Source organism: Hypanus sabinus, chromosome 10 (assembly GCF_030144855.1).
Source record: "Hypanus sabinus isolate sHypSab1 chromosome 10, sHypSab1.hap1, whole genome shotgun sequence".
NCBI lineage: Eukaryota > Metazoa > Chordata > Chondrichthyes > Myliobatiformes > Dasyatidae > Hypanus > Hypanus sabinus.
The window spans coordinates 101,842,264-101,857,568 of record NC_082715.1 but is presented as its reverse complement, the minus strand read 5'-3'; the positions used below and the strand labels follow the sequence as shown (position 1 = coordinate 101,857,568).

Below are 15,305 nucleotides of genomic sequence, written 5' to 3'. Positions count from 1 at the left end.
TTTAATTTTGTCAAGAGAGGCTTGCTTCAGAGTCGCCAGCTTGTCGCAGATAAAGATATTGGACCTTTATGCAATGGATTCATACACAGAAACAAATCAGTGAAGTTTGTGTCAGGTATCTCAGGGACGTTTGGTATCAGAGGGTGGATAAAATGTCCAATTTGCAAATATCTAAAGAAATGAGTGTTGGGTAGATTAAACTTTGCAGACAGTTGTTCAGATGATGCAAAACAGTCTAAAAAAAGATCTTTAAAGCATCTGATGCCCTTTCTGTACCAGTCTTGAAATGTTGAATCATGTATAGAAGGCTGGAAGAGATGATTATGTAGAAAGGACTTGAAAGAGAGAAGGCATGGAGACCACTATGCTTTCTGAACTGAGACCACACTCTCAGGGTGGCCTTGATGACAGGATTAGCAATTAGTTTAGATGTACGAAAAGGGAGTGCGGATCCAAGAAGTGCAGACTTTATTATTTCAATAATGTTACTTACACTCTGAAATTTTTATTTCTTTTCCTCTATTTACACCACCTCCAGACAAATCAGTGTTAAAGGACAGATCCCTCTGTGCTAATAAAACTGTTGTCCATCTTCTCCTGGAATGTGTGATAGGATGTAGATCCTTTGTTCCCTACTTTGCCTTTGCAACATTAAATGTTTCCTTTTCTTACCTTGCATAATTCCAATAAAAAGTCATATCAATCTGAAATATTAACTTTCCCTCCTGGTGCTCCTGACCTGCTGAATATTTCCATAAGTTTAAAAAAAAAATTCAGACTTTTTATTTGCCATGTGTTCTTAATATATATTATTTAGTTAGAATGATTTATTTCCTGTTCTTTTTTCTTACATTAATTTATTGTAGCCAGGCTTCTGGGTTGGTATGAAAATGTGTATGGTTCCATTTGATATGGTGGGAAGATGGTATTTAGAGGTAGTATAGACATATTTGTCATGGAGGCATGACTCACTGAGTTCTACCAGCAATTTGTTTTTATCTTCAGGTTGTTCTTGCCTGTTTTTAGATGTTGTGATTGTGCATTTGCTGTGGTTAATTGCTTCAAACTTGGTAGTTTGCAGAAACAGCTAAATTCTATTCTGGATTGTTAAAGTTAATTCCAGGTGTTTAACTACTGCCAGGAACACTATTATTTAATGACCATGCATAATTGCTTTTGAGAAGATGTTAATAAACTGCTTTATTAAGCTGTTCCATTCTATCTCATGTTACTATACCCACAGTACTGTTGGGCAACAGTGCTGAAAGCAATGCAATAGGTGGTTGACATAGTAGAAAGTCCCTTCCTATGTCACTTGCTGGAAGAGGTGACCTTCCTTCAGGAAGTTTCTCAGAAGTGTGTCATTGGCCAGTTTGTGATTTATACCATGCACTTTTCGGTTATCATAGATTTCAGTCTGTTCTAGCAAGTGTAGGACATAAAACTAACAAATTCCTTTTGCTTTCTAGTTTTTCACCTTTACTATTAAACACTGTAATCAGTTTCTCTATCATTATTAAAGTCTTTCATCAATTCACGCAGCAAATTCCTTTCTCACTGTGTGAGTTGAAGCTTCTCCACCTTTGAGATTCCTGTACTTGTGTGTCTGGTACCTGTGTTCATTAATCAAATGTAAAGCACAACTTAATCTAATGAATGCAGCCACCTCCTGGGTCAAAATCTCCAAATAAATCTTCACCCTATTGTTTTGCTATTCCTGTATCACATAGTTGCTTGAGTTGAAGTTTTTTTAAAGATTTGTTTGTTTGACAAGTTGACATACATGGTGGCCACAGGTCATGGACTAAGCTGTCCACTTATAGGATCTGAAGTTGGGCAGGCTGAACAACTATCTGATGGGTGAGCTGGAAGCATTGTAAATATACTGTGTTACCTAAGACAGAAACATTTTGATTGATATCAGCAGTAGAAACTGCCACAGCAACAACTTTAATCTAGCAAGGTAGCTTAAGGTGCTTCACAGGAGTTATCAAAGTAGTTACGAGGCCAAGGCACAAAAGGAGTTTTTAACAAATGTGACTGAAAGTTTAGTTAAAGGGATACTGTAAAGATTATCTGGAAAGAAAGAGCTAGAGAGGTTTCAGTCACCATGTGAGATGAAGTAAAATTTGAGGATAAACAGAATATCAGAACAGGACAAATAGTTCTTGGGAATGAAGGGGGTTGTAGTTAGAATTTAAAAAGACAATAAATTTAAAACAGAAATGTTTTCTGACTCAAGTCAGCTTAGATGAATGCTGGGACCTCGTGTGAGGTAAGGTGCAGGCTACAGAACTTTTGATGAGCTCAAGAAGTGGTTAGGTGGGATGACACCAGGATGATTGGGAGGGAAAACATACATTGGCTGGTAGTGTAGCAGCATCCGCACCAGGCTTTGAGGTGCGTGGTCCGGGGTTGGAATCCAACTGACTCCTTACATGCTTTCCATCCATGCTGGGATGGATGCCATCCGAGCTAGCAACTCGACCTTATTTTTAAAAAAACAGAAAGAAATACTAAACAAACGGCCAAGTTTCACCTGATGTGCCACAAGCCACGGAAAGGAACAACAAAACATACATGAACAGAGGATTCAGCAGTGGATTAGCTGATAGTTACAGGCCAAGCAAGCAAAGAAGGAGATTTCTAGTTCTTAGAGAATATTTGCAGCGCGTCATTTTATCCACATGGATGCTATTGTGGGAAATGGTATAATTTTACCTATGTTAATAAGGTTGGTTAACTCGAGCTGCTCTTGTTGGATTCAAAGTCACATTGCAAATGGCAATGTGTTGTTCGGGTAAATCCCTTGTAATCCTATCATTTTATTTGCTACAAACCTGACTATCTGGGTAGGCCCATTGTGTCTTCCTGCTGATGTCTTCATATCTCGACTCCATTCTATCCCCCTTGTTTCAATCCCTTCCCACCTTCATCTGCAACACTTCTCATGCTACCTGCTCACTAAGTTTCAATTTCCTGGCCCTGACTGCCTCATTTTCACCATGGATGTCCTGTCCCTATATACTTCTATCCCCCAAAAAGACCTTAAAGTTCCTCGCTTCTTTGTCAATAAAAGAACCAACCGGTTCTCCTCCACTCCCACCCACCTTCTTCTAGCAGAACTGGTCCTCGCCCTCAACAATTTTTCCTTTGACTCCTCCCACTTCTTCTAGACTTGACGGGTAGCCATGGAACTCACATGGGCCCAGCTATGCCTGCCTTTTCGTTGAACAGTCTTATGTTCTAAGCCTTCCCCGGCAGTGCTCCCCAACTCTTCCTGCATTACATTGACAACTGTATTGGTGGTGCTTCGTGCACCCGTGCAGAGCTCGTCAGTTTCATCAACTATGGCTCCAACTTCTACCGCCCTTAAATTCACCTTGTCCATTTTTGATACCTCTATCATCTTTCTCAATCTCTTGTCTCCATATCTGGAGCCAGTCTACTGACATATTTTATAAGCCTATCAATTCCCATGGTTATCTTGACTACACTTATTCCCACCCTGTCTCCTGTAACAATGTGCTATACCCTTTTCTCAGTTCCTTTGTCTCCACCACTTCTGTTTACAGGATGAGGTTCTCCTTTCCAGAACATCAGAGATATCCTGCTTCTTCAAAGAATGGGGTTTCCTCTACTATTGATGCTGCCCTCACTTGCAACTCCTCAATTTCCTGGACACCCTCCCTCACCCTATCTTCCCACTGTCTTAACAGTGCTGAGTTTCTCACGTTCTTATCTACCACGTCATGAGCCTCCACATCCAACACATTCCACCTTCTCCAAAGGGATCCTACCACCATACACATCTTTACCTTCCCCTGCTTTCCACAGGGATTGCTCTCTCCATGATTTCTTTGTCCGTCTGTCCCTCCCTATTAATCTCCATCCTGTAAGCGGCCAAAGTGCTGTACCTGCCTATTTACATCCTTCCTCAACTCCATTCAGGGCCCCAAACGGTCCTTTAGGTGAGGCAACACTTTGGCTGTGAATCTGCTGGGGTCACCTATTATGTCTCATGCTACCATTGGGACCTCCTCTACATTGGTAGAAGAAGAAGAAAGCCCTTAACTCTGAGTGGAGTCATTGGGATGCCATCGTGACGGCGTTCTTTTTTTAGCGGGCTTTCTTGTTTTTATGAGGCCGAGTTGCTAGCTTGATGCTCAACCCAGCACGGATCGAAAGCATGCAAACGAACCGGCTGGATTCAAACTCGGGAGCCTTCGCTCCGAAGTCTGGCGCTGATGCCACCAGCCGGCCCCTACATTGGTGAACCCGTTGTAAATTGCAGGACCACTTTGTCAAATATTGTTATCCATCATTCCACATCCATACGTGCCTATGACCCTAGTAAAGTGTGAGTTGTTATTTCCCAACTTTGGCATTTGGATGATGTTATGACACAGTCTTAAATCTATCTCTGATTGCAGCTGTTTGTAGAGGATGTCCTTTTCTTCAATGTCACAATCGTTAGTTGGAGCATAGCACTGGATCGCAGTCGTGTTCATTTGCTTCCTTTTTAGCCTGACTCTGATCAGCCTACTGTTGATTGGTTTCTACTCCAGTAAGCACTTCTCAATGCCCCTCTTCAAAATGACAGCTGCACCATCATGATGCTGACCATCTTTCCTTCCCGAGTATAAAACTGTTTCAACAGTTGCTGCCTTTAATCTGCTGGACACTGTCCATCTGCTTTTCCTGATGCGCAGTATATGTAGGTTGTAACAGATGCATTTCTGCATTTATTTGTGCTAGCTTGCCAGTGTTATACATGGTTCGTACATTCCAAAAAATAATTTTGGTCTTGGTGGTGTTCAGGGCTTCCTTCATTGGGCCAGTAGCTACCCCTCAGTTTCCAGTACAATCAGTCATGCAAATACCTTATGGAGACTAAGGAATACCATCGTACATAGATACAGGATTCTTCATTACTGTTTCTGTAACAATTTTTTTTGACCAGTCAGGGTTGTTGCCCCGAGCTGAAACCTCGAACCTGGAGGATCGGTGGACCATTCTCATTCTGACCTTTACCCTTTGACCCTGTGACTAAGTTGAGGTCCTCTTGGACCTGAAGTAGGGTCTTGTCCTGAAACATTGACTGTTTGTTCATTTCCGTGAATGTTGCCTGAGCTGTTGAGTTCTTTCAGCATTTTGTGTGCGTTGATTTTAATTGCTTTAATTGTTTTCTACGTTTGAATAAAGTGATTAAGTTATAAACATATCCCCTTGCTCCAGATTTAGCATTTTTAAAATAATGCAAAATATAGTCATCAAAATATGATGTTCAGTGATCTAAAACTCTCAGTTGCTTGTTTACACCATTATGGAGGTTTTGTATTTGATGTTGAATTGTCTTTTTTGTAATTTTAAAGCTGTCAAGCGTTTAATGAAAGAAGCACAAGAACTAAAAGACCCCACAGAGCAGTACCATGCTCAGCCTTTGGAGGTGAGACTTTTAAAACTTGAAAGAATTATCTGAAGTGTGTTTTTGCTCATGGTATGGAGAAATGGTACTCTTTTCCTAACATACCATTCCTACACTGTCCAGTACGTGGAGCTTTTCATTTTCTGGGTGCTGCCTAAGAGAGCAGGCTTTTAAGTGTCTATCCTTTTGCTTTCTACATTTTTGAAAGTGCCCCTGAATTTTAATATTGTTATTTTAAAACTATTTTTTAAAATTTACATTGATTGGTTTGAGTAAATTGTAATGAATGACTGAATTACAGACATTGTCTTTCCTGGAAGTTTTTTTAAAAATAGCTGGATCATAAGCGATGGATGATGTTTTTGTTTTAAAGATCCCATAGAACTGAGTACCTAGTAGTTTAAAGAAAAGTACCCAGTAGCAACTTACCTATACTTTTTTGTTCCTGTGGTTCCATGAGGCAATTGTTTCAACAAGATCACTTTATCTGTAGTCATAATTATGATTTGTAATTTCACTTACAACATGCAATTTGTTTTTTTAATATGATTGAACAGTATATTACAGTAGAATTCATTAAAAGTGAGTTATTAAAATAGTGTTATGAATGTGCAGCAACTCTGAGGGGCCGAAGGGTATAAAGTCGCTAATTCGGGTCTGGGACCCAGGAAATAAGAGAGAGAGACACGCAGAATCCACAAGGTTTGGAATGTGTCCTGGCCTCAGTGAAACAAAACCACTGATAACGGCTATTGTCTCTTCGAGACGGAATTGTGTATCGAGTACTGTACTATTCATTGAAGCCCCTCAAGGGACGACCAGAGTGGACTGGTTGAGGGATTGCATCATCCCAACCTGATTGACATCTGAGACCCCGTGAGTAAGGATAAAAGAGGGTCTGGGGAACAACCCCTTTAGACGCACCAGGAGAAACGCTGGAAATCCAGTGACAGCGTTTTATAGTGAACGCTGGTGAGGGCTTATGTGCGTCCTCCCTTGCCAGGGTGGCGGGCTCATCACGGAAGAACGGCTTAGCTAAAGAAGAGGCCACAAGTGAACGGCCACACCAACGAGACTCCGACAGATCGAAATCATAAAAGGAAAGCCAGCAAGTTTTTCAACCAAACTCTCTCTCTCTAACCATTGCAAACCCAGCGGTCCCCAAAGGCTGCAGCCTGCATGAACTGAGTGAACTTTATATTTCCATCGGACAATACATTATCCCCTAGACAACGATAGAGCGTATTTCTTATTGATTATTATTATACCCGCACTTTTAGATTTAGTATTGACGACATATTATCTGTATATTTGCATTGATATTATTTTTGTGTATTTTTACTAATAAATACTGTTAAAAATAATATCATCAGACTTCAACGGACCTCTCTATCTTTGCTGGTAAGTGACCCAGTTACGGGGTTCGTAACAATAGGCTGAGATTTTAGAGCTATTATGGAATACAAAATTAATTCAAATACTCAACTTGGGTGCATCATACTGGGAAATACCATTAAATTAGTGGAAGTCTCTGCTGACAGGCTTGTAAAGTGAACCATGAGCTGTAATCAGAAGCTGTCTTATGCTACAGAGAACAAATTTCAAGCCATAGATATAGCAGATTCTTCCAATGACTGGTGATCTTAGCCCGCAGTTGCCCATCATTACAATGTTTTTTCCAGTGTGCTCCCAGGCACAATGTACTCCCACGGGGACATCAGTGGCCTTAGTTCTTGTCTAGTTAAAAAGAGGAATAAGCAGCCAAGAATTCTACTAATTACTGGCCTCTGGCCTTGGCTCTGGTCTTTAGTGCTTAATGGATTTTGGATACTGGGTAAGTGAAATTAGTCCAGATATAGGATCACTCTGGCTAATTCAGGGGCTGGGGAGGGACAATGAATATCTAAGGGCTAGAGAGTTGGAAGCTTATATCTTTTGGAGCAAATAGCTCTGTGTAAAGCTTGGTGTATTTAAAAAGTGCAGCATAATGATTTTGTATAAATTCAAGTGAATGCTGCTTATCTTCCCATGTGGATAAACACTTGCATACTTAATTGCAAACATATTCTACCTTTTGTGACTTTCCCTGTACCTTCTTATGACTTAATATGAATAAAAACATGCTCATGTTGCCATTTGTAGTCTCATTGTTTTGTTCTTCATTTTTAGGATAATCTATTTGAATGGCATTTCACTGTCAGAGGTCCTCCAGATTCTGACTTTGATGGTGGTGTATACCATGGCCGAATTGTCCTTCCACCTGAATATCCCATGAAACCACCCAGCATTATTCTTCTAACAGTAAGGTCATTTTACGTTTTTTAAAATGTTATCCATGTCCCATCAGTGTATTGTATTACAAGCAATTGAATATTTAAACCCTTGCCTGCTTTCATCAACCATGGCAGTTTTGATTTTAGCTGGTTGTAAGATTGATGTTGGTTGGTACATTTCACAAACTCCCTTTCCATCGTGTTGTATCCCTTGCATTCATTTTGACATTGGCTTTCATTAATTTCTCATCCAAAATATGCCACCTTATAGAAACATTGAAATTAAGATGCAACGTTGAACCCTGCTGTAAGCATAGTTGCCTACATTAGACTTGGTTCCCTGTACCACTGAACTGGATGTTGAGATACCAACTGAACTAAGCCAATTGTTTTAAATCAAAATGTAACTATTTTGGGAGGGTACAAACAGAAACAGTGGAATTTTTCCCATTTGCAAAAATTGTTGCATTGCCTAGCTGCTAAATAGTGAAGAATTGTTCCCATCAGAAGATGTTGGAACTACTAGTTTTCAATATGGTGTGTATTCTAAGGTAATCGGTCTAATTCATGATCTAGTATGTCACAGAGAGCTGACACTGAATTTAGTTAGCAGGCATTCATTTGTATTGTGTGCCATGGTTTAGCCAGTAATTGTAAGCCATGTAGTGTTGTAGATCTCTATGCTGCTGTTTATAAAACAATGCTTTACATTTAATGCTGAGGGTTTATTGGCAGCTCAGCAACAGTAAATCAACGCTCATGCTCATTAACACATGCAATTTTTTTTTGTCTTTTTGCCCTATCATTTAAAAATTAAAGAAATCTGTCTTTTCTAGCTCTTTTATGTTTTTCTTCTGGCAATATCAGAGCATGAACCACAAAACTGGTTCCTAATCTAAGCTGAAAGTGCAAAAATTCTTTTCCCCCTTATCAAAGATGTACAGTAGTTGACTAGGTTTCTGGAAAATTGGAATGAACAGTTGAATTAGTAACATTCCTAAATGCAATCAATGTATTTTGATATTTTGCCTTGACTTAGAAATGTTAAGACCAACTGGAAATGATCTGAAGTTTCACTAACAGCCATCATGGATTATTAATTGCTTGCTACTGCAACTTGACCAGATCTTTTTTTTTTCATTTTAGCATAATGGAAGGTTTGAAGTAGGAAAGAAGATTTGTCTGAGCATTTCTGGACATCATCCGGAAACTTGGCAACCATCCTGGAGTAGTGAGTATCACCTAAAAATCCAGGATCAACATGTAAATCATTACTTCCAAAACTTTTGTACCATGAGCCACTAATACTATTAATACTGGTGCTATATAATTGAAGCTTTATGCACTGAATTACATGTGATTTTTTTTTTGTTTTATCCAATTTTTTTTGTTTCAGTCACGCAGCATTGGGTGTTTCTCCCTTCGAGTTCACGAATGATTTGCTGCAAGAAATGTGCCAATCCAAACCTGAGTGAATCTGTATCTTAATAGACCTGTCGATCTCTAAATTGTTTAACTTGTAGCAATATGTTGTATGATACAGACTTAGAGTAAAAAAAATTACTTACATTTAAATTTAATGAAATAACTCTTTAAACTTGTATTTTTTTTCTTAGTACGGACTGCATTATTGGCTATCATTGGTTTCATGCCAACAAAAGGAGAAGGAGCTATTGGTTCTCTGGATTACACACCTGATGAGAGAAAAACACTAGCCAAAAAGTAAGATTTTGCTGTATGTGTATTAAACAAATATTCAATTTCTAGGGAATGTTTTGATTATTTGAAGCAAATTGTTCCAGTCACCCCAATTATCTTCTAAACAAAGATAATTTTCTGTGAACAAAATGTATATTTGTTTTTAAAGCCTTTAACTATTATTAAATACTAAAAACATAGTATGCAAAAATGTATTGGGTTTGAGAATCCTTTATCAAGGTAGTTGAATATCAAGGAAACTAAAGTAGATTGATGAATTACAATGTAGAAATGGAATATTGAATAAACTGAAGAACTTGTGTCCCAGCGCTGATGGTTTCAAACACTGTTGGATTAATTAGCTCTTGTTATTTTCATTCATAATGGTGAAAGTAACTGGCTAGTTATTATCAATTTACAATTTAAATCTATTTGGGCACTAGTATTTAGAGCTATAGGGTCATAGAACACTACAGCAGAGAAACAGGCTTTTTGACTCATGCCAGCCTGGTCTTCTGCCGAATCCCAACCACAGCTCTCCACACCCCTCATCCCTGTACCTATCCAAACTTCTCTTAAAATAGAATAGGATCAATCAAGTGTGACAGTGGAAAAGTGTGTCTGGAACCAGAGGAGATGGCAGAGGTACTTAATGAATACTTTGCTTCAGTATTCATTACAGAAAAGGATCTTGGCGATTGTAGGGATGACTTGCAGTGGACTGAAAAGCTTGAGCATGTTGATATTGAGGAAGAAGATGTGCTAGGGCTTTTGGAAAGCATCAAGTTGGATAAGTCACCGGGACTGGACAGGATGTACCCCAGGCTACTGTGGGAAGCAAGGGAGGAGATTGCTGAGTCCCTGGCAATGATCTTTGCATCATCAATGAGGCCGGGAGCGGTTCCGGAGGACTGGAGGGTTGTGGATATTGTTTTCTTATTCGAGAAAGGGAGTAGAGATAGCCCAGGAAATTATAGATAAGTGAGTCTTGCTTCAGTGGTTGATAAGTTGATGGAGAAGATCCTGAGAGGCAGGATTTATGAACATTTGGAGAAGCATAATATGATTAGGATTAGTCAGCATGGCTTTGCCAAAGGCAAGTTGTGCCTTAGGAGCAGGATTGAATTTTTTTGAGGATGTCACTAAACACATTGATGAAGGAAGAGCAGTAGATGTTGTGTATATGGATTTCAGCAAGGCATTTGATAAGGTACCCCATGCAAGGCTTATTGAGAAAGTCAGGAGGCATGGGATTCAAGGAGACATTGCTTTGTGGATCCAGAACTGGCTTGCCTACAGAAAGCAGAGTAGTTGTATACGGGTCATATTCTGCATGGAGATGCCTCAGGGATATGGTCTGGGGCCCCTACTCTTTCTGATTTTTATAAATGACCTCGATGAGAAAGTGGAGGGATGGGTTAGTAAATTTGCTGATGACACCAAGGTTGGGTGTGTTGTGGATAGTGTGGAGAGCTGTCAGAGGTTACACCGGGACATTGATAGGTGCACAACTGGGCTGAGAAGTGGCAGATGGAATTCAACCTAGATAAGTGTGAGGTGGTTCGTTTTGGTAGGTCAAATATGATGGCAGAATGTAGCATTAATGGCAAGACTCTTGGCAGTGTGGAGGAGCAGAGGGATCTTGGGGTCAGAGTCCACAGGACACTCAAAGCTGCTACGCAGGTTGACTCTGTGGTTAAGGAGGTATACGGTGCATTGGCCGTCATCAACCATGGGATTGAGTTTAAGAGCCGAGAGGTACTGTTGCAACTAAATAGGACCTTGGTCAGTCTGCACTTGGAGAACTGTGCTCAGTTCTGGTTGCCTCACTACAGGAAGGATGTGGAAACCATAGAAAGGGTGCAGAGGAGATTTACAAGGATGTTGCCTGGATTGGGGAGCATGCCTTATGAGAATAGGTTAAGTGAACTCAGCCTTTTCTCCTTGGAGCGACGGAGGATGAGAGGTGACCTGATGGAGGTGTACAAGATAATGAGAGGCATTGATAGTGTGGACAGTCAAAGGCTTTTGCCCAGGGTTGAAATAGCTAGCATGAGAGGGCATAGTTTTAAGGTGCTTGGAAGTGGGTACAGAGGAGATGTCAGGGGTAAGTTTTTTACGCAGAAAGTGGTGAATGCATGGAATGGGCTGCTGGTGGTGGAGGCGGAAACAATAGGGTCTTTTAAGAGACTCCTGAATGACTACATGCTTAGAAAAATAGAGAGCTTGTGGGTAAGCCTAGGTAGTTCTAAAGTAAGGACATGTTCCACTCAGCTTTGTGGGCCGAAGGGCCTGTAATGTGCTGTTGGTTTTCTGTGTTTCTAAAATGTTACAGTTGAACTCGTATAAGCTGCATGTGGAAGTGCTATATGCCACACACACCATTCCTCTGAGTGAAAAAGTTCCCACTCAGATTCCCCTTAAACATTTCACCTTTGTCTCTAAACCTAGGACCTGTCGTTCCAGTCTCACCTATTCTAAGATGAAAAATGTAAACATTCACCCTATTTATACCTCACAGAATTTTATATACCTCTATATGATCTTCCTCATTCTCTTGCAGATGAGTGAATGAAGTTTTAATCTTTTCAACCTTTCCCTCAAGTCTTGGTGGTGTCCTTGTAAATTTTCTCTGCACTCTTTTTAAGCTTAGTGATATCTGTCCTGAGGATAGATGACAGAACTGTACACAATATTCCAAATTTGACCTCTCCACTGTCTTGTACAACTTCAACGTAACATCCCAACTTCTGTGTTCATTGCCCTGATTTATAAAGGCCAGTGTGCCAAAACCTTTGTTTATGACCCAATCCATCTGTGATGTCACCTTCAAATATTATGGATCTGTATTCCAGATCATTGTTCTTCTGCACATCTCAATGTCTTACTGTGTAAGTCTTGCCCTAGTTTTCCCACCCAGTGCAATAGGTCACACTTATCTGCATTAAATTCTGTTTGTCATTTTTCAGCCTATTTTCCCATTGGTCCGGATCGCTTTGCAAGCTTCATCGCTGTCCACCAGTCTTGGTGGCAACCATAAATTTGTTGATCCAGTTTATCACATTTTCATCTAAATGATTAATATAGATGATAAACAACAATGGACCTCACACCAATCCCTGTGACACACCACTAGTAAGAGGCCAACAGTCAGAGTGATAACCATCTGGCTTCTTCCACCAAGCCAATGTCAAAGCCAGTTGACTACATCATCCTGAATGCTAAGTGACTTAACATTCTGGACCAGTCTCCCATGCGGGACTTTATCAAAAGTCCTTGGTAACAACTATGTTGACATTGTCCACTCCTTCATCGACCATTTTGGTAACTTTCTCAGAAATGTCTAAGATTGGTTAGCCATGACCTGCCATTCACAAAGCCATGTTGAATATCCCCCATTAGGCCCTGTTCATATACTTACATATATATCAGGTCCCTTAGAATAACTTCTATTAACTTACCCATGATTGATGTCAGGCTACCCGCCTATAAAATTCCAGTTTGTCCTTACAGTCTTTCTTAAACAATTGAAAAACATTAGAAATCCTCCAGCCCTCTACCACTTCACCTGTGGCTATGGGTACTTTAAATATCTCTGCTAGGGTCCCTGCAATTTCTGTCTTGGCCTTCCACAAAATATGAGGAGACACCTAGTCAGGTCCTCGGGATTTATGCATCCCTTATTCACCTCAGGACAGCAAATACCTTCTCTTCTGTAATCCGGATACTGGGCATGACTTTGCTACTCTTCTGCCTGTGTCTGACTCCTAAGTAAATACAGATTCCAAAATTTCTTTTAAGATCTTCCACCATCTCTTTTGGCTCCATGTGTAGATGACCATACAGATTATTTATAAATTTTGTCCCTTGCTAAACTTTTGCTCTTAATAGAGCTACTGTATATAAGCCCTTGGGATTCTCTTTCACCTTGTAAGCCAGAGCAACATCGTGTTCTTTTTTTGCCCTCCTGAATTCTCTCCTAAATGTTCTCTTGCAATTTTTTTTACGTCTCAAGTATCTCATTTGATTCTAAGTGCCTATACCTAATATGCACTTCCTTCTTAACCTTTACCAGGACCTCAGAATCCCTCAATAACCAAGGTTCTCTAAATCTGTTAGCCTTTCATTTTGGTCTCACAGGTACATACTAATTCTGTGCTTTCAGTATTTCACTTGTGAACGTTACCCACTTACCAAGTTTCTCTTTGCTGAAAATCACCCCAATTGACACCTGCCAGATCCAGATCTTTATCCAATTTTGAATCTTAACCCTAGGACAATCCTATCCTTCTCAATAATTATCTTGAAGCTAAAGGAATTAGGGTCTCAAGATCCAAAGTATTCCTCTACACGTACTTCTTTCAGATTCCCTAAGAGGAAATCCAGTATCACGCTCTCTTGAGTTGGGACCTCTGCATATTGATTAAGGCAACTTTTCAGAACTTTGTCACATTTGTTATATAATAGCTTGGTTATCTTGGTTAATATAATAGCAGGTTATCCTGTCCTTTCATTGATTATGGCCCATTGCATTTAATGTTGAAATTATGGGGTGGCTTAAAAAGACTACTGGACTGTGTGCAGTCTCCAGGACAGAGTTTGTAGCTTTGTTCACACTTTTAAGTCAGAACTCCAATCTAAATAAATTTCTGTTGTAGCTTGTTCCTTCTCATCTTTTGTATTTCAAAATTTAATTTTTTTGATAAAACTGAAAATGTGGCAAGTACTTAGTTCTCTTTTGCGTTGCTAAACTTTGGATATCTAACATCTGCAGTGTTTTTTTTTGTAATTCAAATTTTTATTATTATTTATTCTTATTTTACAAAGCAGCACAGCATATCATAGAGCAGATACAGTACAGCATATTTACACAGCCATCCCATGTTTCTTAGTTTTATATGCAGTGTTATTTTTTTGTTCATCTATTCCAAAGTACTCTTAGGTGGCTTCATATTCTCCGTCCTGCATCAACTCCAACCCATATAAATTCTGCTGCCCTTGTTGGAAAGTCTTGGCAGCCACAAACATCACATCCTTGTTGCTTTGTATAGAATCATAGTCTAATGTTGCAAATATAAATATTTCCTCATTTTTATTTTGGTTCAGTTGTAAAAGGTTTTTATTTCTTTGTTATTGATGCAATATAGATAGAAGCTACTTTCATTTCCCCAAATGCAAAATTTTCTAATAAAGAGTTTATAGAATAATACTGCTTGGAAACAGGCTCAACTGGTCTATGCCAACCAAAGTGTTCCATCCAAGTTTGTACCATTTGTCAGTGTAAGGTCAATAACCTTCTAAATCTTTCCAATCCATGTACCTGTCCAACTGCCTTTTAAAATGTATTACTGTTATCGGCAAGTGTGGGTTGTAGTGCTCACTGCAGATCAGTGCATTTAATATTGTGATAGCACTATGTCAAATTATACTTAAATATGTGAACAATTGGAATATTTAAATTGTGTAATCTGTGCCTAACTGGTGTAAGGTCCTGCTCTGAAAAAAGAAATCTACTAAGGGACCACTTGTTTAAGAATATTTAGGTTATTTATAACTGCAGTTGCAATAAACAAATTGCAGCAAGTCGTGAGTTTTCCTGATAGAAAAGTTCTGCTAAAAGGCAATACTTAATATTACTTATTTAGGTCCCAGGACTTCAGCTGTGAAATTTGTGGCTCTCGTATGAGGTCAGCCCTGCTTGCATCCACAGAGAGTAGCATTCCAAGTCCAGCTGATGTCGAGGCCAAGGAATTAGCAAAACAAATTAATTTCAAGGTATGTTGCATTTTATGAATTGGGCAATGAATGTTAAAGCCACCAACAATGCATACATCCCACAAACAAATAAAGCAAAATTAAGTTAGAAAAATCACTTTGATTAACATCTTCACTGTGTTGTATATTGC

At 39.5% G+C, this 15,305-nt stretch overlaps 1 protein-coding gene across 1 annotated transcript in view; it reads left to right on the top strand.

Moving 5' to 3' along the window:
• Positions 1–15,305, top strand: part of ube2j1 (ubiquitin-conjugating enzyme E2, J1) — a 35,738-nt gene that overhangs the window by 11,426 nt on the left and 9,007 nt on the right. Inside the window, exons 2-6 of the mRNA XM_059982402.1 lie at positions 5,376–5,449; positions 7,598–7,729; positions 8,848–8,932; positions 9,318–9,423; positions 15,045–15,174. Coding sequence (XP_059838385.1) covers positions 5,376–5,449; positions 7,598–7,729; positions 8,848–8,932; positions 9,318–9,423; positions 15,045–15,174 — 527 coding nt within the window. The remainder of the gene's footprint in view (positions 1–5,375; positions 5,450–7,597; positions 7,730–8,847; positions 8,933–9,317; positions 9,424–15,044; positions 15,175–15,305) is intronic.